General features: G+C 42.6%; 1 protein-coding gene across 1 annotated transcript; it reads right to left on the reverse strand.

Moving 5' to 3' along the window:
* Positions 1-236: 236 nt before the first annotated feature.
* LOC136469964 (fatty acyl-CoA reductase 2, chloroplastic-like) lies at positions 237-3,615 on the reverse strand. Its single transcript, XM_066467966.1, has 5 exons — positions 3,444-3,615; positions 3,169-3,272; positions 917-1,044; positions 587-687; positions 237-433 (listed from the first exon to the last, which is right to left on the reverse strand). The coding sequence occupies exons 1-5, from the start codon at positions 3,613-3,615 to the stop codon at positions 237-239; spliced, it is 702 nt and encodes a 233-aa protein (XP_066324063.1).
* Positions 3,616-14,598: the final 10,983 nt, after the last annotated feature.

The raw sequence follows: 14,598 nt of genomic DNA on the forward strand, positions 1-14,598 counted from the left end.
TGCTGTTGATGACCATCTCCCCCATGGCCTTGGTGAACACATAAGTTTCTTGGCAGCCATGAAGTTTTGCCCTACAAATTAAATGACAAACAACACATATCAAACAAAACATACATGTGATGTAATTAATGTAATCCTACATCATGCATGCATATGTATTTGGGACCGTACCACACAGCATCTTGAGGCGGATTGACAACTCAATATATAGCAATACCTTTTTAGGCCTAAATCTGTCAAGAAGCTTGATCATCTGATTTTGTTGTGTGGTGAAACGCCAGCTTGATCTCTGCCTCAATATCAAGAGCGGCACCGTTCGCAGCATGCTCTGAAGAGCATTCTGCGGAGCTTAATAGTATCTCATTTGCTATGGAGTCTCCCATTCGAAACGGCTTCTCCAGCGCCACGCCTTGCCTCTTCCCATTCACATATGCTGATCAACAAACATATATACATAGCATACACACATATGTCAACTGGCCGAGAGGGATTGTAACTCATATATATAGTGTACATACAAAGTTTCACCATAAGAAAAAATTAAAGTACATGCACTTCAGTTTCATGCACGCTCGCTTGACCTCACCTGTTGACACATGCAAGAAGAGCTTCAATCTTCGGATCCTCTGTGCGAAACTCATGATCCGGAGTGGCCCAAGGGTGTTGATGTCCATTGCAACGTCATACCTGCGATATATCAGTGGCCCTGATCCAGCTGATCGAAATATATATTTATCCTTAGGGCTTGTTTGGTTAGCTTCGAATGAGACTAGGAATCATTCCGACTTGATCAAGCTTATATAAATTAGCTAACTATTTAGGCTGAGAATCTTTCCAAGGAATGGTTCCCAGGGAACTGAACAAGGCCTTAAGAAAGTTTACGATGATATCTACGTCCTGGATTTTGTGGGCCAACTCCTGGGCAATGCCGAGGTTGTTCTCCCTGATATCGCCGACGACAGGAACTAACTTTCTTGCTATAAAGCTGTGGAAGGCTTTCCCGTGGATTTCCTGCAAACATTTGAATAGTTCTGCGTCTACAACCTGCACATGACATGCACAGCACAGTGCCACTTGAGTATTATATTATTGTGGGGTTATTGACAGGAAACATAGCACAAAATATTCCACTGGCTACTTAACCCTCCACTAATAATATATCTTTTGAAAAATATTATTTCTAGCTATAAGATATATTTCTTGGGACATCCATGCATGTGACGCGCGTGTGGGGGATCCCCTGTTGTTTCCTAGAAAAAGGTGAAAAAATCAGTGGGCAGCATCCGCGTATCATGTTAAAAAAACAATCAATGATACTAGTGTCTGTTCTGCCAAAAAATAAAATGATAGTACTGTCTACCTGCTACCATCAATGATAGTGATATCCTACTGCCACCTGCGGGTTTTGTAGATAAAAACCATTACGCTTATCACTGACCGTTAATTAAATCGGATTTATGTTATCAGTTGTAAGATTGGGTCCCTTTGCCATGAAGTATTTGGGCATGCTTGTTAGTAATTGTAAAATCTCCAAAGCTCAGTTGAGATATGTCAGTGAGAAAACTGAAAAGAGGTTGTGCACTTGGCAATGTGACTACCTTTCATCAGGAGGCAAATCTACTCTAATTGATTCCTGTTTATCTACCATCCCCATGTACACTATGGGAGCATATCAGCTGTATGAAGGAAATTATCAACTCCTAGACTCTATCAGATCCAGGCCTTTTTTTGGCATGGTACAGGCAAGAAAAGAAAATATCACATGATCAAATAGGAAGCCCTTAATACACCTAAAGAGTTTGGAGGCTTGGGTTTCATGGATGTTAGAGCCATGAATGTGTGTCCGCTGGTTAAATGGATTGATAAATTAGAAAGGGGAGATAACAAACTTGTTCTTTGTTGAGGAAGAAATACCAGGGCCAAAGGAGTATCTATCAAATCAAGAACAGAAAAGGCTCCCAATTTTGGAGATCTCTCTTGAATTTCAAGGTGTTGGTACCGAAAAGGTTGTGGTATTGATGTTAGAGCTGGCCATCAAACTAGATTCTGGCATGAATGCTAGCTAGGAGAATGTCCTTTGAAAGTTAGTTTCCACAAACTCTTTCATATCTCATCCCAACGTGACATAGAGGTAGCTAAAGCCCTTTGTTGATGGACAGTGGCACCTCTCTTTTAGTAGACAACTGAGTGAGAGTCTGAGAGAGGAGTTGGGCAATCTGCAGGAGCTGTTAAGGGATGTCTCATTGTCACTCAACAAGTTCATTATACAACTGATGACGTCTGGACATGTTATTGACTCTGAAATGATGGTGATTTGGAAGTGCAACATTCCCTTAAAAGTCAAGATATTTCTGTGGATGGCTGTGCATGATAGAATTCAGTGTGGGGTGCAACTGAAGAGGAAACAGTGGTCTTGCCCCAAAGAATGCTCTGTTTGTCACAAACCTGAAACGACTGGTCATATTCTTTTTCAATGTCCCATGGCTGTGTTTCTCTGGTCCTTTTTGCACGAGTGCCTGGGATGGCCGTCGTCGCCAACCAGTTGCTAAACTTTCTTTGTGGAGATTGTGGACAGATGCCGAGGAAGGAAACAGAAGGTAACACTATTTTTCTGTGTAGGTGCGCTCTGGACGATTTTGCAGACCACGAATGATGTTGTAAAAATGGCCCTAGCTTCGCCTGTGGCGCTCATCTACAAAACTATGACGCTAGTGAAATCTTGGCGCCCCCTCTTCCTAAAGTCGAAGCTGAAACCTCTGTCGGAAGACTTGATCAATCTAGTCTCAGCTAGTGCTGCAACTGCGATGTAGTTTCCTGTAGAGTTTTATAGTGTCTATGGTCGGTGTCCTAGTGACCAGTTTCTGTTGAGTTAGGTGCTTGTTCTTTTGAGTTGTTAGTTGAGCTAGACCCCGTGTGTGGTGGAGCTTTGTTAGAAGTCTTTGTGCTACTTTGTAAGCTGGCAACCCAGCACTAGATCTTGGACTTTCGTTAAGCTTTCTAATAAAGCCGGGTGAACGCCTTTGATCCAAAAGAGGGTGTTTCTACTATAAAACCACTCGTGATCGAAACGTCTATCCTGTCAATGACTATGTGAAAAAGAAAACTTATGATAATAATATATAGTGTCAGTTGGGCATGCGTTCAGAAGTAGCCAGCAAAACATCTCACCTCAGTTTGCAACCTCTTCATTGCTGCTTCAGCATCCTTGGCCTTGATCATAACGTATATCTTGCCAACGTCAGGATTCGTCCTCAAAATCTTCTCGATAAGAACTGATGCAGAATATATATATAATAGGGAGGAAAAGAAAAAGGTATCGATGGGAAGTCAGAACGAAGATCTAGGATTGTGATACCATCAACACTACAAAGTATGTATGTACTCCTTCCTAAATATCAAGAGAAGAGATCAAGAGAAGGTAGACAATGGCACACACCTTTTGCCTAGAAATCCAGTTCCGCCAGTGATGAGGAAGTTGTTGCCCTCGAGGAATTCAGCGATCCCGATCCCGGCGACGTGATCATCGTCATCCGTTGCCAACACAGCAGTACGGGCTTTTGAATCCCCCAAGGATGACGACGACGGGCTTGACCTAGCCGACAATGCTGGGAGCATCACGGCTCTCCCTCTCGCCCCACGAGCACGTCCTCCACCGCTGCTGGTGGCTACACTCGGCGTGCGCCTGGCACTGCCAGCGAGGACAGCACTGCCGGGGGAGGAGGAGGGGGAGGGGGAGGGGCATCAGCAGGTTCGTGCATGCAAACCCCATGGCGCGCGGCCAAACAAGTGGTACTCTAGCAGGTGTGGGAGGAGATATGATGGGCTCAATATGACAATATAAGCTCGGCGTGCATGCAAGCTTTAGTAATTGAGCTTGGGGACTTGGGGAGAGGGTCGGCATGTCTGGGTCTGGGTTTGCGTGCGGTGGTCAGTGGCCACCGTGATTCTGTCAACCAAGAATAAACTTCGGTTATAAGCACTGTCATCCCACACGCCCAAATCCTAAAAATACTTGCATCATACTGTATCTCCAAATGCGTGTAGGACCAACGATATGTTCCCTGATCAACCATCTATTATATTATTATATAACAGTACAATTGCAGCCTGCTGATTAGCTAGCTAGTACACATCAAGTTGTCAAACAGTCACCCAATCATGTTGCCGAGAGTATACACAATGCAAGTTGGCGATCGAGCTCGTCATCCTTCTCCCTTGTGGTGACTTCAGTCTGTTCATATCTTCCACACGTGCCCTTGTCGATGAAAATTGATGAGGGCGCCGCCTAAATAATAGAGCATTGAAGCTCAACTCCCATATATGAGAAGACACAACCACTTTACTCACTAAAAACCAAGATGAAAAGAACCAAAAGACTAAGCTTCAATTCTATTATGAAACTTCCATCCAAACTTTGCAAAGACCTCTATGATGACTGTTTTCAACATCCGGCAAGCATCCTTGATGTGTGGCCTTTCTTCTTTATGTACCAATGCTTATAGTCGATCCAATACCAATATTGAAATAGAGGACATGTACATGTAGAATCAAGTTATTTGAACCCAAACCACTCATGGTTGGCTTATCCCCTTTCATATGTGACACTCTTGTGCCATTTTCTACTATCCAAAACATTGATGAAATCATCGTCAATAGATGTATGTATGGACAGTTTAGATTTTCAAAAAGGAATATTTTTCGTATTTTCAGAATTCCACAAATAATATATTTCCGTATGAAAACAACTCCAAAAACTAAAATCATTTAAACCTTTGAAAAATACTTCAAAAATTGCAAAAAATTGTATTGTTGTTATTATTGTTGTTGTTGTTGAGTATGTTTGTTGATGTATACTAACGGCAAGTACATATATGCTTGATATTTTCTAAGAATTAATGCACCTATAAGATATTATAATTAAGGATAAATTTTAAGTACTTTGTTACATTATATTTTAGGATACTACTAGGCCCAGTGCGCGCACTTGAGCGCACTTCTGACCGCACACACTTCTGCCTACATCATCCACTCAAAAAACTTCCTCTCGCAACGTCTTCCTCCTTAGCCCTCGCCCTCGCCCCTGCCTCCACCACCTCCCACCGCCCCGCCGCCCACTGCCCACAGCGACCTCCTTTTACCTCTCCCCCCCTCCAGCCATCGCAACCTCCTGCGAGCTCCGGCCATGGCACCCCTGCCCCGACCTAGCATGGTCGCCTCCACCGCTGCTAGGGCCCATAAATAGCCCACTGGCCATCCCCACCGCAGCGGCGGTGGTGTTGTCGCCAGAGTTGGGGAAGAAGGTAGGGTTGGGGGCGGCGGTAGTGCAGTCGACGGAGTTGCGCAGCATCTTCTCCGGTGGTGGTGCGCGCGTGGTGGGCTGTGGGCGGTCCCGCCGACTGTCACACCCGATTTTAAGGATGAAATGGGATGCAAAATCTTACGTGCGCTCAGAGATCAGCCACACTTATAAGCCGACAAATTATGAATAGTATCATCACAAGTGTTTATTACATCACGAATAATAAGACATGGTCTTCACATAAAGGTAGCGGAAGTAAAAAGAAAAGATCTCTCACGGAAGCTCCATATCACAGGGACGTCAACAGGTTGACCATAAGTCTAGTAGTCCTCAGGAAAGTTATCATTACCATAGCTATCTATTACCTATCTAGGATTTTTATCCAAATAATAAAAATAAACAAGCGTAGGTTCATGTCGTACACAACAAGTGTAACATGGGGTTCATGAGGCTCAAAAGGCTTGACACATGTTTAACAGTATTCATCTTTTAATTGTCACAATTTTAGCATAAAAGTAGCAACTAGTTGTTTCGATCCCAAAGTGAAACACATGATCAAGGTAAACATAAATAATGAATAGCATAAACCAATAATTTTTATTGATCATCTATTCCATAAATGTTCCAAGGCCGCTCATGACCGTGAGTACGGTTGATATATCAGTTTTACACCATGCAGAGGTCGTACACTTTCACTATGAGTCATGATTTACCCTTTCGTCCGAGGCGGCCAACCTCTTGACCCACTACCAAGGAAGGTCGGCAGGGTTCACTATGAAACCTTTCAAAGGTTCGTCTAACAAGTTAGGGCCATTAGATTCACTCGACAAACAGATGTAGAGCCCCCCTTCCCGATGGCACATTGATGCGCATCCTATACTCATAGGGACAGAGGACCGCACTATACCTGATTCATCAAGCCATTCTTACGCCAATAAAGGTAACCACTAACAAGCTAGAAAAGGTCCTCATACTGAACTAAAGCCAGAGCCATATAGCCCTCATAGCTATACTGTAAGTCCCGGATGATCACTTACAGATAAGTCCTTAGGGAGAGGAATCTAAAGCATTTAGACAGTAGCTAAATGCTCCAGCCCTCTGTTTCCAAGTTGCTAAAAAGTCATGTTTTAATGTTTATTGCATATACCATTAGTCAAGTTATAAGATCATGGTTTAATTGAGCACTAGCAAAGCTACCCAATGCATCTCCCGTAGGTGACAAGGTATAAGTTCAATTCTACGGAAATCCCTATCAAGGTGACAAATGCAACATGAATTAAATGTATTAAGGTGAATAGGAAACAAGGATGATCCCATGCTATACTTGCCTTGAACAAAGTGCTCCTGCTATTCCTGCTCGTCAAAGTAATACTCTTGATCTCCCACGAATTGCTCACCGTCTATACTCAATAATCACAGCAACATACAAGCATCCAGAAGCAATCATGCATAGCAAACAAAAGCTATAGATTAGAATAGTACACCAATCATAAAATTAAGATGAAAAGTTTGTAAAATAAATCTACATCTCACTACGAACACATAGACACGAAGATCACAAAAATCAGAGCTAAAACGAGGAAGTTGTGAATTAAACAAGATTTCCTTTAGTAAAATAATAGATTAATCTAACATTGAATTTTAAAAGTTGAAAACCTACTTAACAATAGTATGAACATGTAGATTATGGAATTACGAACCTAACGCAAGTTGAAAGGATCAAATCGGAGTTAAAATAGAGATTTTATGGCCTATAGAAGATAGTGGCAGTTCTGTAAATAGAGGAAACTTGATTTTCAAATTAAAATAAATAAAATCTGATTTTAAAACGATGGAGGGACTGCGAGCACTATTAAAAGAATAGGCAGGGGTCCTTTTGAAAGAAATTAGGGATGGCGGGTTGAGATCTAAATAGTTATAAGGGCCTTTTTGCAAATTTCACAGCGAAGGGGTATTTTTCTAATCGGGCCCTTGATCTTAGATTAGACTGCTAAAAATAGATCTGGATGGGATGGGGGACGCTGGCGAGGTCAGCGGTGAGCTCCATGGTGGCACCATGGCTGGAGACAGGCGGTGCTCGTCGAATTCGGTCTACGGACCATGATACAACAAACCAAGAACACCAAAACTAGAGGAGAGCAAGGCGAACTCGTCTAGGTAGCTTACCAAGGCACGGAGCGGACGAGAGCAGCGCGGTGCTCGGCGAGGCGGCGGAGATGGCGGCGGTGCTAGGGTTAATGGCGGTGCTACAAACTCGAGATGAGGAGGGGTGGCTTCGAAGCTTGGGACGGGCGCGGCATGATGCAGGCAACCAGTTTTTATAGCCAGGAACGTCTTGGGGCACAAGGCAAGGAGGGAGCGTGGGTGGCGCGGATTAGGCAGCTCTGACAACGATGGAGTTCATCCCGGTCACGCGTGGAGGAGGAAGACGGTGCTGCTGATAGGTGGGGCTAGACCGTCAGCGAGAGGAGCGAAGTGGTCCCGGCTATCAGGGGAATAGAGGGAGAAAGGGAATGGCGTGGCACGCTGCCTGCGGGCCGAGCGAAGCTGGGCCGCACTTGTTGGTCCATGGGGAAGAGGAGAGCAGGCCATGCTGGAGTGAAAGAGAGTGGGGCAGCTGGCCAATAGGCCAAGGAGAGCAGGCCCATCGGCTACGGTGGGCCGAATTCAAGGAAGGGAGGGAAAAATCCTTTTCCATTTTTCTAAACTAATTTCCAAACAAATTTTTGAATGCAAATTTAAATCAGTTTGAAATCTAACTTCAGACCACACAATTCAAAAATAATATGCAGCAGCATGTATGCATATACATGTATGTAGATCTATATTTGATTTTAATTTGATAAAATTTATTATTTTTCTATGTTACATGCTCACACTATTGCATAAATAAATCCAATTCACCTATTTTCAAAATGTTACAAATTTTAGGGTGTTATAATTCTACCCCCCTTAAAATGAATCTCGTCCTAGAGATTTGGACGATGCTTACTCAAATAACTACGGGTATGTTTTTCTCAGATCCTCTTCTCTTTCCCTGGTGGCCTCTTCTTCTGTATACCGATTCCACTGTACCTTATACATCTTTATAACTCGGCTCCTTGTACCTCTTTTGGACGTCACCAGAATCCTTATCGGAAACTCCTCATAAGTGAGATCTTCCTTAACTGTGAGCTCTTCTAACGGTATCTACTCCTCTAGTACACGCAAACACTTCTTTAATTGAGACACATGGAACACATCGTGTACACCTGACAAACTCTTAGGCAATTCCAACTGATAAGCTACTTCTCCACGTCTCTCTAAAATCTTGAAAGGCCTAATATACCTTGGTGCTAACTTTCCTTTCATATTAAACCTTCTCACACTTCTCATAGGTGATACTTTTAGGTAAACATAATCCCCTATTTCAAAAACCAATTCTCTTCTCTGAGTGTCAACATAACTCTTTTGTCAAGACTGAGCCACTCTCAAGTTATCTCTAATCAAACTTACTTGCTCTTCTATGTCTCTTAAAACATCTGGTCCAAACACTTGAGTTTCTCCCATTTGATTTCAAAACAATGGGGTTCTCCACTTTCATCCATACAAAGCTTTGAAAGGTGCCATATTGAGACTCTTCTGATAACTGTTGTTATAGGAAAACTCTGCATAAGGCAAACTCTTGTCCCAACTTGTATCGTACTGCAATGCACAAGCTCTCAACATGTCCTCTAATATATGATTAATCCTCTCAGTTTGTCCATCTGTCTGAAGATGATATGTTGTACTAAAATTCAACTTGGTTCCCAACAAACTATGTACTTGCTGCCAAAAATAAGATGTAAATTGAGTACCTCGATCGGACACAATTTTCTTGGGAACTCTATACAGACATACTATTCTTTCCATATATAATGCAGCCAATTGGGGTCCAGTATAGGTAGTCTTGACTGGTAAAAAGTGAGCAACATTAGTTAACCGATCCACTATCACTCAAATTGAATCGTAACCTCTCGGAGTGCATGGTAACCCAACAATAAAATCCATCCCAACTTCTTCCCACTTCCACTCAGGTATCTTCATTGGTTGTAATAATCCTACAGGTCTTTGATGTTCAGCTTTGACTCTCTGACAGGTATCACATAAAACTACATAGTCAGCAACACCTCTTTTCAGTCCGTACCACCAATACTTCTCTTTCAAATCCAAGTACATCTTGGTACTCCCAGGGTGAATAGAATAAGCGGACTCATGTGTCTCACGAAGAATTGCATCTCGTATAGCCTTATTCTCTGGCACACACAGTCTTTTCCCAAACCATAGAGTTCTAATATCATCCATACGGAAACCTCGTGCCTTACCAATCACTATGTTTTCCACTATTTCTTTCAACTTCGCATCCTGTAACTGGCCCTTATGTATTTCTTGCTCTAGTTTAAGCTCCAACACCAACTCCACTGCATTAGTGACAAAGCCCAAGTTTAGTCACTCAAATTCAGCACACAACTCACTTGACATAGGTGCCACTTGCACGTCATTGGCATAACTCTTCCTGCTAATAGCATTGGCAACAACATTCGCCTTTCTAGGATGATGGTATACCTCCAGATCATAATCTTTAATCAACTCCAACCATCGACGTTGTCTCATATTCAGATCAGTCTGAGTAAAAATATACTCCAGACTCTTGTGATCAGTATAGATATCACTTTTATGTCCGATAAGATAGTGTCTCCATATTTTTAGAGCATAAACCACTGCTGCTAACTCCAAATCATGAGTAGGATAGTTTAGCTCATGCTTTCTCAACTGTCGAGATGCAAAGGCCACTACTCTACCTTCTTGCATAAGAACACATCCAAGACCTTAACGAGATGCATCACAATAGATCAAAAAGCTCTTGCTCAAATCTGGCAAAACCAATACTGGAGCTGTAGTCAACCTCTTCTTCAATTCTTCAAAGTTAGCCTGGCAGTTCTCGGACCACACAAACTTAGCATTTTTTCTCCAACGAAGCTAACATAGGCTTGGCAAGTTTAGAGAAACCTTCTATGAACCTTCTGTAGTATCCAGCCAATCCCAAGAAACTTCGAATCTCTCCTACATCGGTTGGTGGTTCCCAATTCAACACATCTCTCACCTTGCTTGGATCTACTGCTATTCCACCATTAGAGACAACATGGCCTAGGAAAGAAACTTCCTTAAACCAAAACTCACACTTGCTTCGCTTAGCATATCACTTGTGTTCTCTGAGCTTTTGCAAGACCAACCTTAGATGTTCGGCATGCTCTTCGTCTATTTTGGAGAATACCAATATATCATCGATAAATACCACGACAAACTTATCCAAAAACTCCATGAACACCTTATTCATCTAGTACATAAAGTATGCAGGTGCGTTGGTCAAACCAAAGGACATAACAGTGTACTCATACAAAGCATACCTTGTAGTAAAAGCTGTCTTGGGTATGTCAGTTGCACGAATCTTCAGTTGATGATAACCAGAAATGAAGATCAATCTTAGAGAAAACACAAGCACCTCTCAACTGATCAAACAAGTCATCAATCCCAGGTAGTGGATACTTGTTCTTGATAGTAACCTCATTTAGTGACCAATAATCAACACACATCCTTTGAGTACCATCCTTCTTGTCAACAAATATAACTGGTGCTCCCCAAGGTGACGAACTAGGATGAATGAAACCTTTCTCCTGTAACTCCTTTATTTGTTTCTTAAGTTCCTCTAATTCATTAACCCCATTCTATATGGACGCTTAGCTATAGGTGCAGTTCTAGGTAATAATTCAATAATAAACTCGATGTCACAGTTAGGTGGCATACCTGGCAAGTCATCTAGAAACACATCTGGAAACTCATCCACTACTGGGTCCTCCTTGTTGATGCGATCATCAAGCTGGTTCACTATAGCTATTGGTTGCTTCTATATTACAACATCGACACTGATTCTATCCCCATTCGGTGTGGTCACAACAACTACCTTCTCCTTACATTGAATCACTACTTGTTGTTGCATCATCCAATCCATACCTAGAATCACATCAATACCAGAGGTTCTCAATACAATGGGGCTCACTTTGAACTCTACCCCCTTAAGGATAGACTAGTCGAAAGACAACGATAGGAAGCTTGCATACTACCTCCTAGTGAGTTTACTAATATGGGATTTTGCAGGGCACATAAGGGTATGCTATTATTTCTAACAAATGCTTGTGATATGAATGAATGCGAAGCTCTAGAATAAAAAAGAATAGTGGTAGGAGTTGAGTTGACATCGAACATACCGAGCATGACTTCTGGTTCTGCAAGCGCCGTCTCTGTAGACACATGATTCACCTTGCCTGTGTTGGGTGCTGGCTTCTGATAACAATTCTACCTCTATGGGGCCTACTGGTTTAGCTTCTTAGGGCAATTATACGACAGGTGACCCTCTTTTCCACAGCAAAAACACTTGTTGGGAGTGCTAGGGGCACTAGTCTTCATGGGAGTGTTGCTAGGCGCTCCCTGTCATGGTATCTGCTGACCACTCTGCTGCTGGGGACGCTGATTTCCATTCGGCTACTGGTATGATGGACGTTACTAGTTCTAGTTGCGATTCCATTGATTGGGTGGTCTCTAGTACCTCTGCTGGAAGCCTTGCTGAGGGTTGGTGCATGGACAGGTATTACTTCTAGATGCCTATCCCTGAAGCCTCCTCTTCTTAGCCTCCATCTCTTTGCGCTTATTGTGAATAACAATGGCGTGATTCACTAGTGTCTGGAAATTAGGGTATGTATTGAACATAAGCTAGAGTTGTAGACCATCATACAAACCCTTGAGAAAGCAGCATTGCTTATCAGCATCATCAGCCACCTCATTCAGAGCATAACATGACAACTGAGCAAACTTGTCACTGATACTCAGCTACTGGACATGGATCCCTACTTCAGAGGTCTAAACTCCTCCTACTTGAGCTCTATCAATCATTCAGGTATGTGGTAGGATCTAAAATTCTCTCTAAACTCCTACCAGGTGACAGGAGGAGCATTAGCGGGACGTCCATACTCGAATGACTCCTACTAGTCTTGAGCTTCTCCTTGGAGTTGTCCTGACGCGTACAACACCTTCTGTTGGTCATCGCACTACGCTATGTTGACTTGCTTCTCCACTACATGAAGCCAATCATCTGCTTCCAATGGATCAGTGGCATGAGAAAATACCAGGGGATGGCCCTTCAAGAATTCACCACGCTTGTCACGCGGTGCTCCACCAATTGGATGGTTCTACTGAATTCTGCACCAGAGCTTGCATAAGCTGTGTCTGCACTGCCAGAAGTTGCTCAATTGTCGGTGACGGTGGTGGTGGTGGATGTGGGGGAACGCCTCCACAACTTCGACCTCTTCCTCTTCCAGACATCTAACATCCAACACAAATATTAAAATTTAGAGATTTCCAAGATATAGACACTTATAGAGATATAGAATACATTCTGAAAAATTTTCTGGACGAGTCTCAATATCTATAGCTCGGTAAAATAGTCATATCTCGAGTTCCCTATATCCAAAAGAGGCGTTCTTTACATGGTTGGAAATCTTAAGAAATTATATACAACTTATATTCAAACCACATTCCCAGATTCTTTTGTTAGGTTACCTAAAAATAGGATTCAACCAAAACTGTTCTAGATTTCAGACTGTGCAGAAACTTTAACTTTAAATTGTTATATCTCTCAAACCAGATCAGATATAGGGGTGACTCTAGAGGAATTGGAAAGATACTTAAGTATAGTTGTTCCCATAAAAATTTCATAATTTTTGGTCTAGTAGATTTAGATTGTCATTGAGATAAGGGCAGACTGCTCCGAAAAACAGATCCGAGAGAACAAGATGTACCAAATCCAACTATTTATTTATTAACTCAAACTTTAATATTCTTAACTATAGAACTTGCGGACATGCCCACAAAGTTCCAGCACTCATTACAAAAATCCAACTCATACATACACATAATAACAAATCAACTAGGCACACCAAAGTTCACACTGCACTTCTAGACTCGATTTGACTCAACTTGACCCGTGCTACTAACGTCTTATTACATAAAAAGGACTCCAACACTTATGGACAAAATTTATGGGGAAGCTCCTCATACATCCTTGGTAGGCTAAGGCACACCCTTTGCTCATCTATCACTTGTCGGTATCTCTTAAGGGTCGCCTCTTGTGCCTTCAACTGATCTTCCAATCGTTGATTCTTATCTACCAATTCATAGGCATAGTTGACCATCACTTGAGTAGTGGGATCCATGCCTTCAGGGTCCATTATTGCCCATCCCAAGTCAGGGTGTTGGTGAGGGAGAAAGTGGTATTGATCCCCCTTCATATCATCAAAGCGACGACCACGGAGACACATGCAGGATACAGTGGTTGCATCTTCTATGCTATCTTCCATGGTGGCACAGTGAGCGTGATGTGCACAGTTCGAGTCCAGCTGGTATGCATCCTTCTATTCATCCCGGATGGAGATGCGCACCATGGTCTTCCAATAAGTGTCCTCCAGAGGATGCCTACGCTTGGTGTAGACGTACTCCACAGCAGCGTCCCAATCACCGTAGTAGGTCTGAAGAATCCCCATAAGTCAATGGTGCGAGATGGAGGTTTCACACCCCGGCTTGTACCTGATCTTCGTAGTCCATCCTAGGGGAGGGATCGGCTCATCCTCTTGAACGACGTCCCCCTCCGCCTCCTCATTAGACAATGCAACAACCGCCACTTCTTCAGGTTCTTCTTCTTTGGGCTCTTCTTGGAATGGCTTCGACATAGGTGCAGGTGTTGGCGAGTCAACTTCTTGTTCCAGGGGTTTCTCCTCCTCATGTGGCTCCATGGACAAGCCACGAGGCGGGTAGTAGACTCTAGTGCTGATTCGAGGGGTCTTATTGGCATGAGACATCTATAGAATTAAATTTAGTTAGATTAGACACAATAATTTTCATAACAGAGTGAGGCAAAAGAATCATAAAACTTTAGCAAATAACAAGGGTGAGATAGGAAGCATGAAATAAGTGAAGCAAAAGAAGCTAAAATGACCATTGCTAAGTAGCTTGCGTCCTACAGTCAACACAGCGCTGATACCAATCTGTCACACCCGATTTTAAGGATAAAATAGGATGCAAAATCTTATGTGCGCCCAGAGATCAGTCAAACACATAAGCTAACAAATTATGAATAGTATCATCACAAGTGTTTATTACATCATGAATAATAAGACATGGTCTTCACATAAAGGTAGCGGAAGTAAAAAGCATAGATCTCTAGTGGAAGT

This window comes from Miscanthus floridulus, chromosome 8 (assembly GCF_019320115.1).
Source record: "Miscanthus floridulus cultivar M001 chromosome 8, ASM1932011v1, whole genome shotgun sequence".
NCBI classification, from domain to species: Eukaryota; Viridiplantae; Streptophyta; class Magnoliopsida; order Poales; family Poaceae; genus Miscanthus; species Miscanthus floridulus.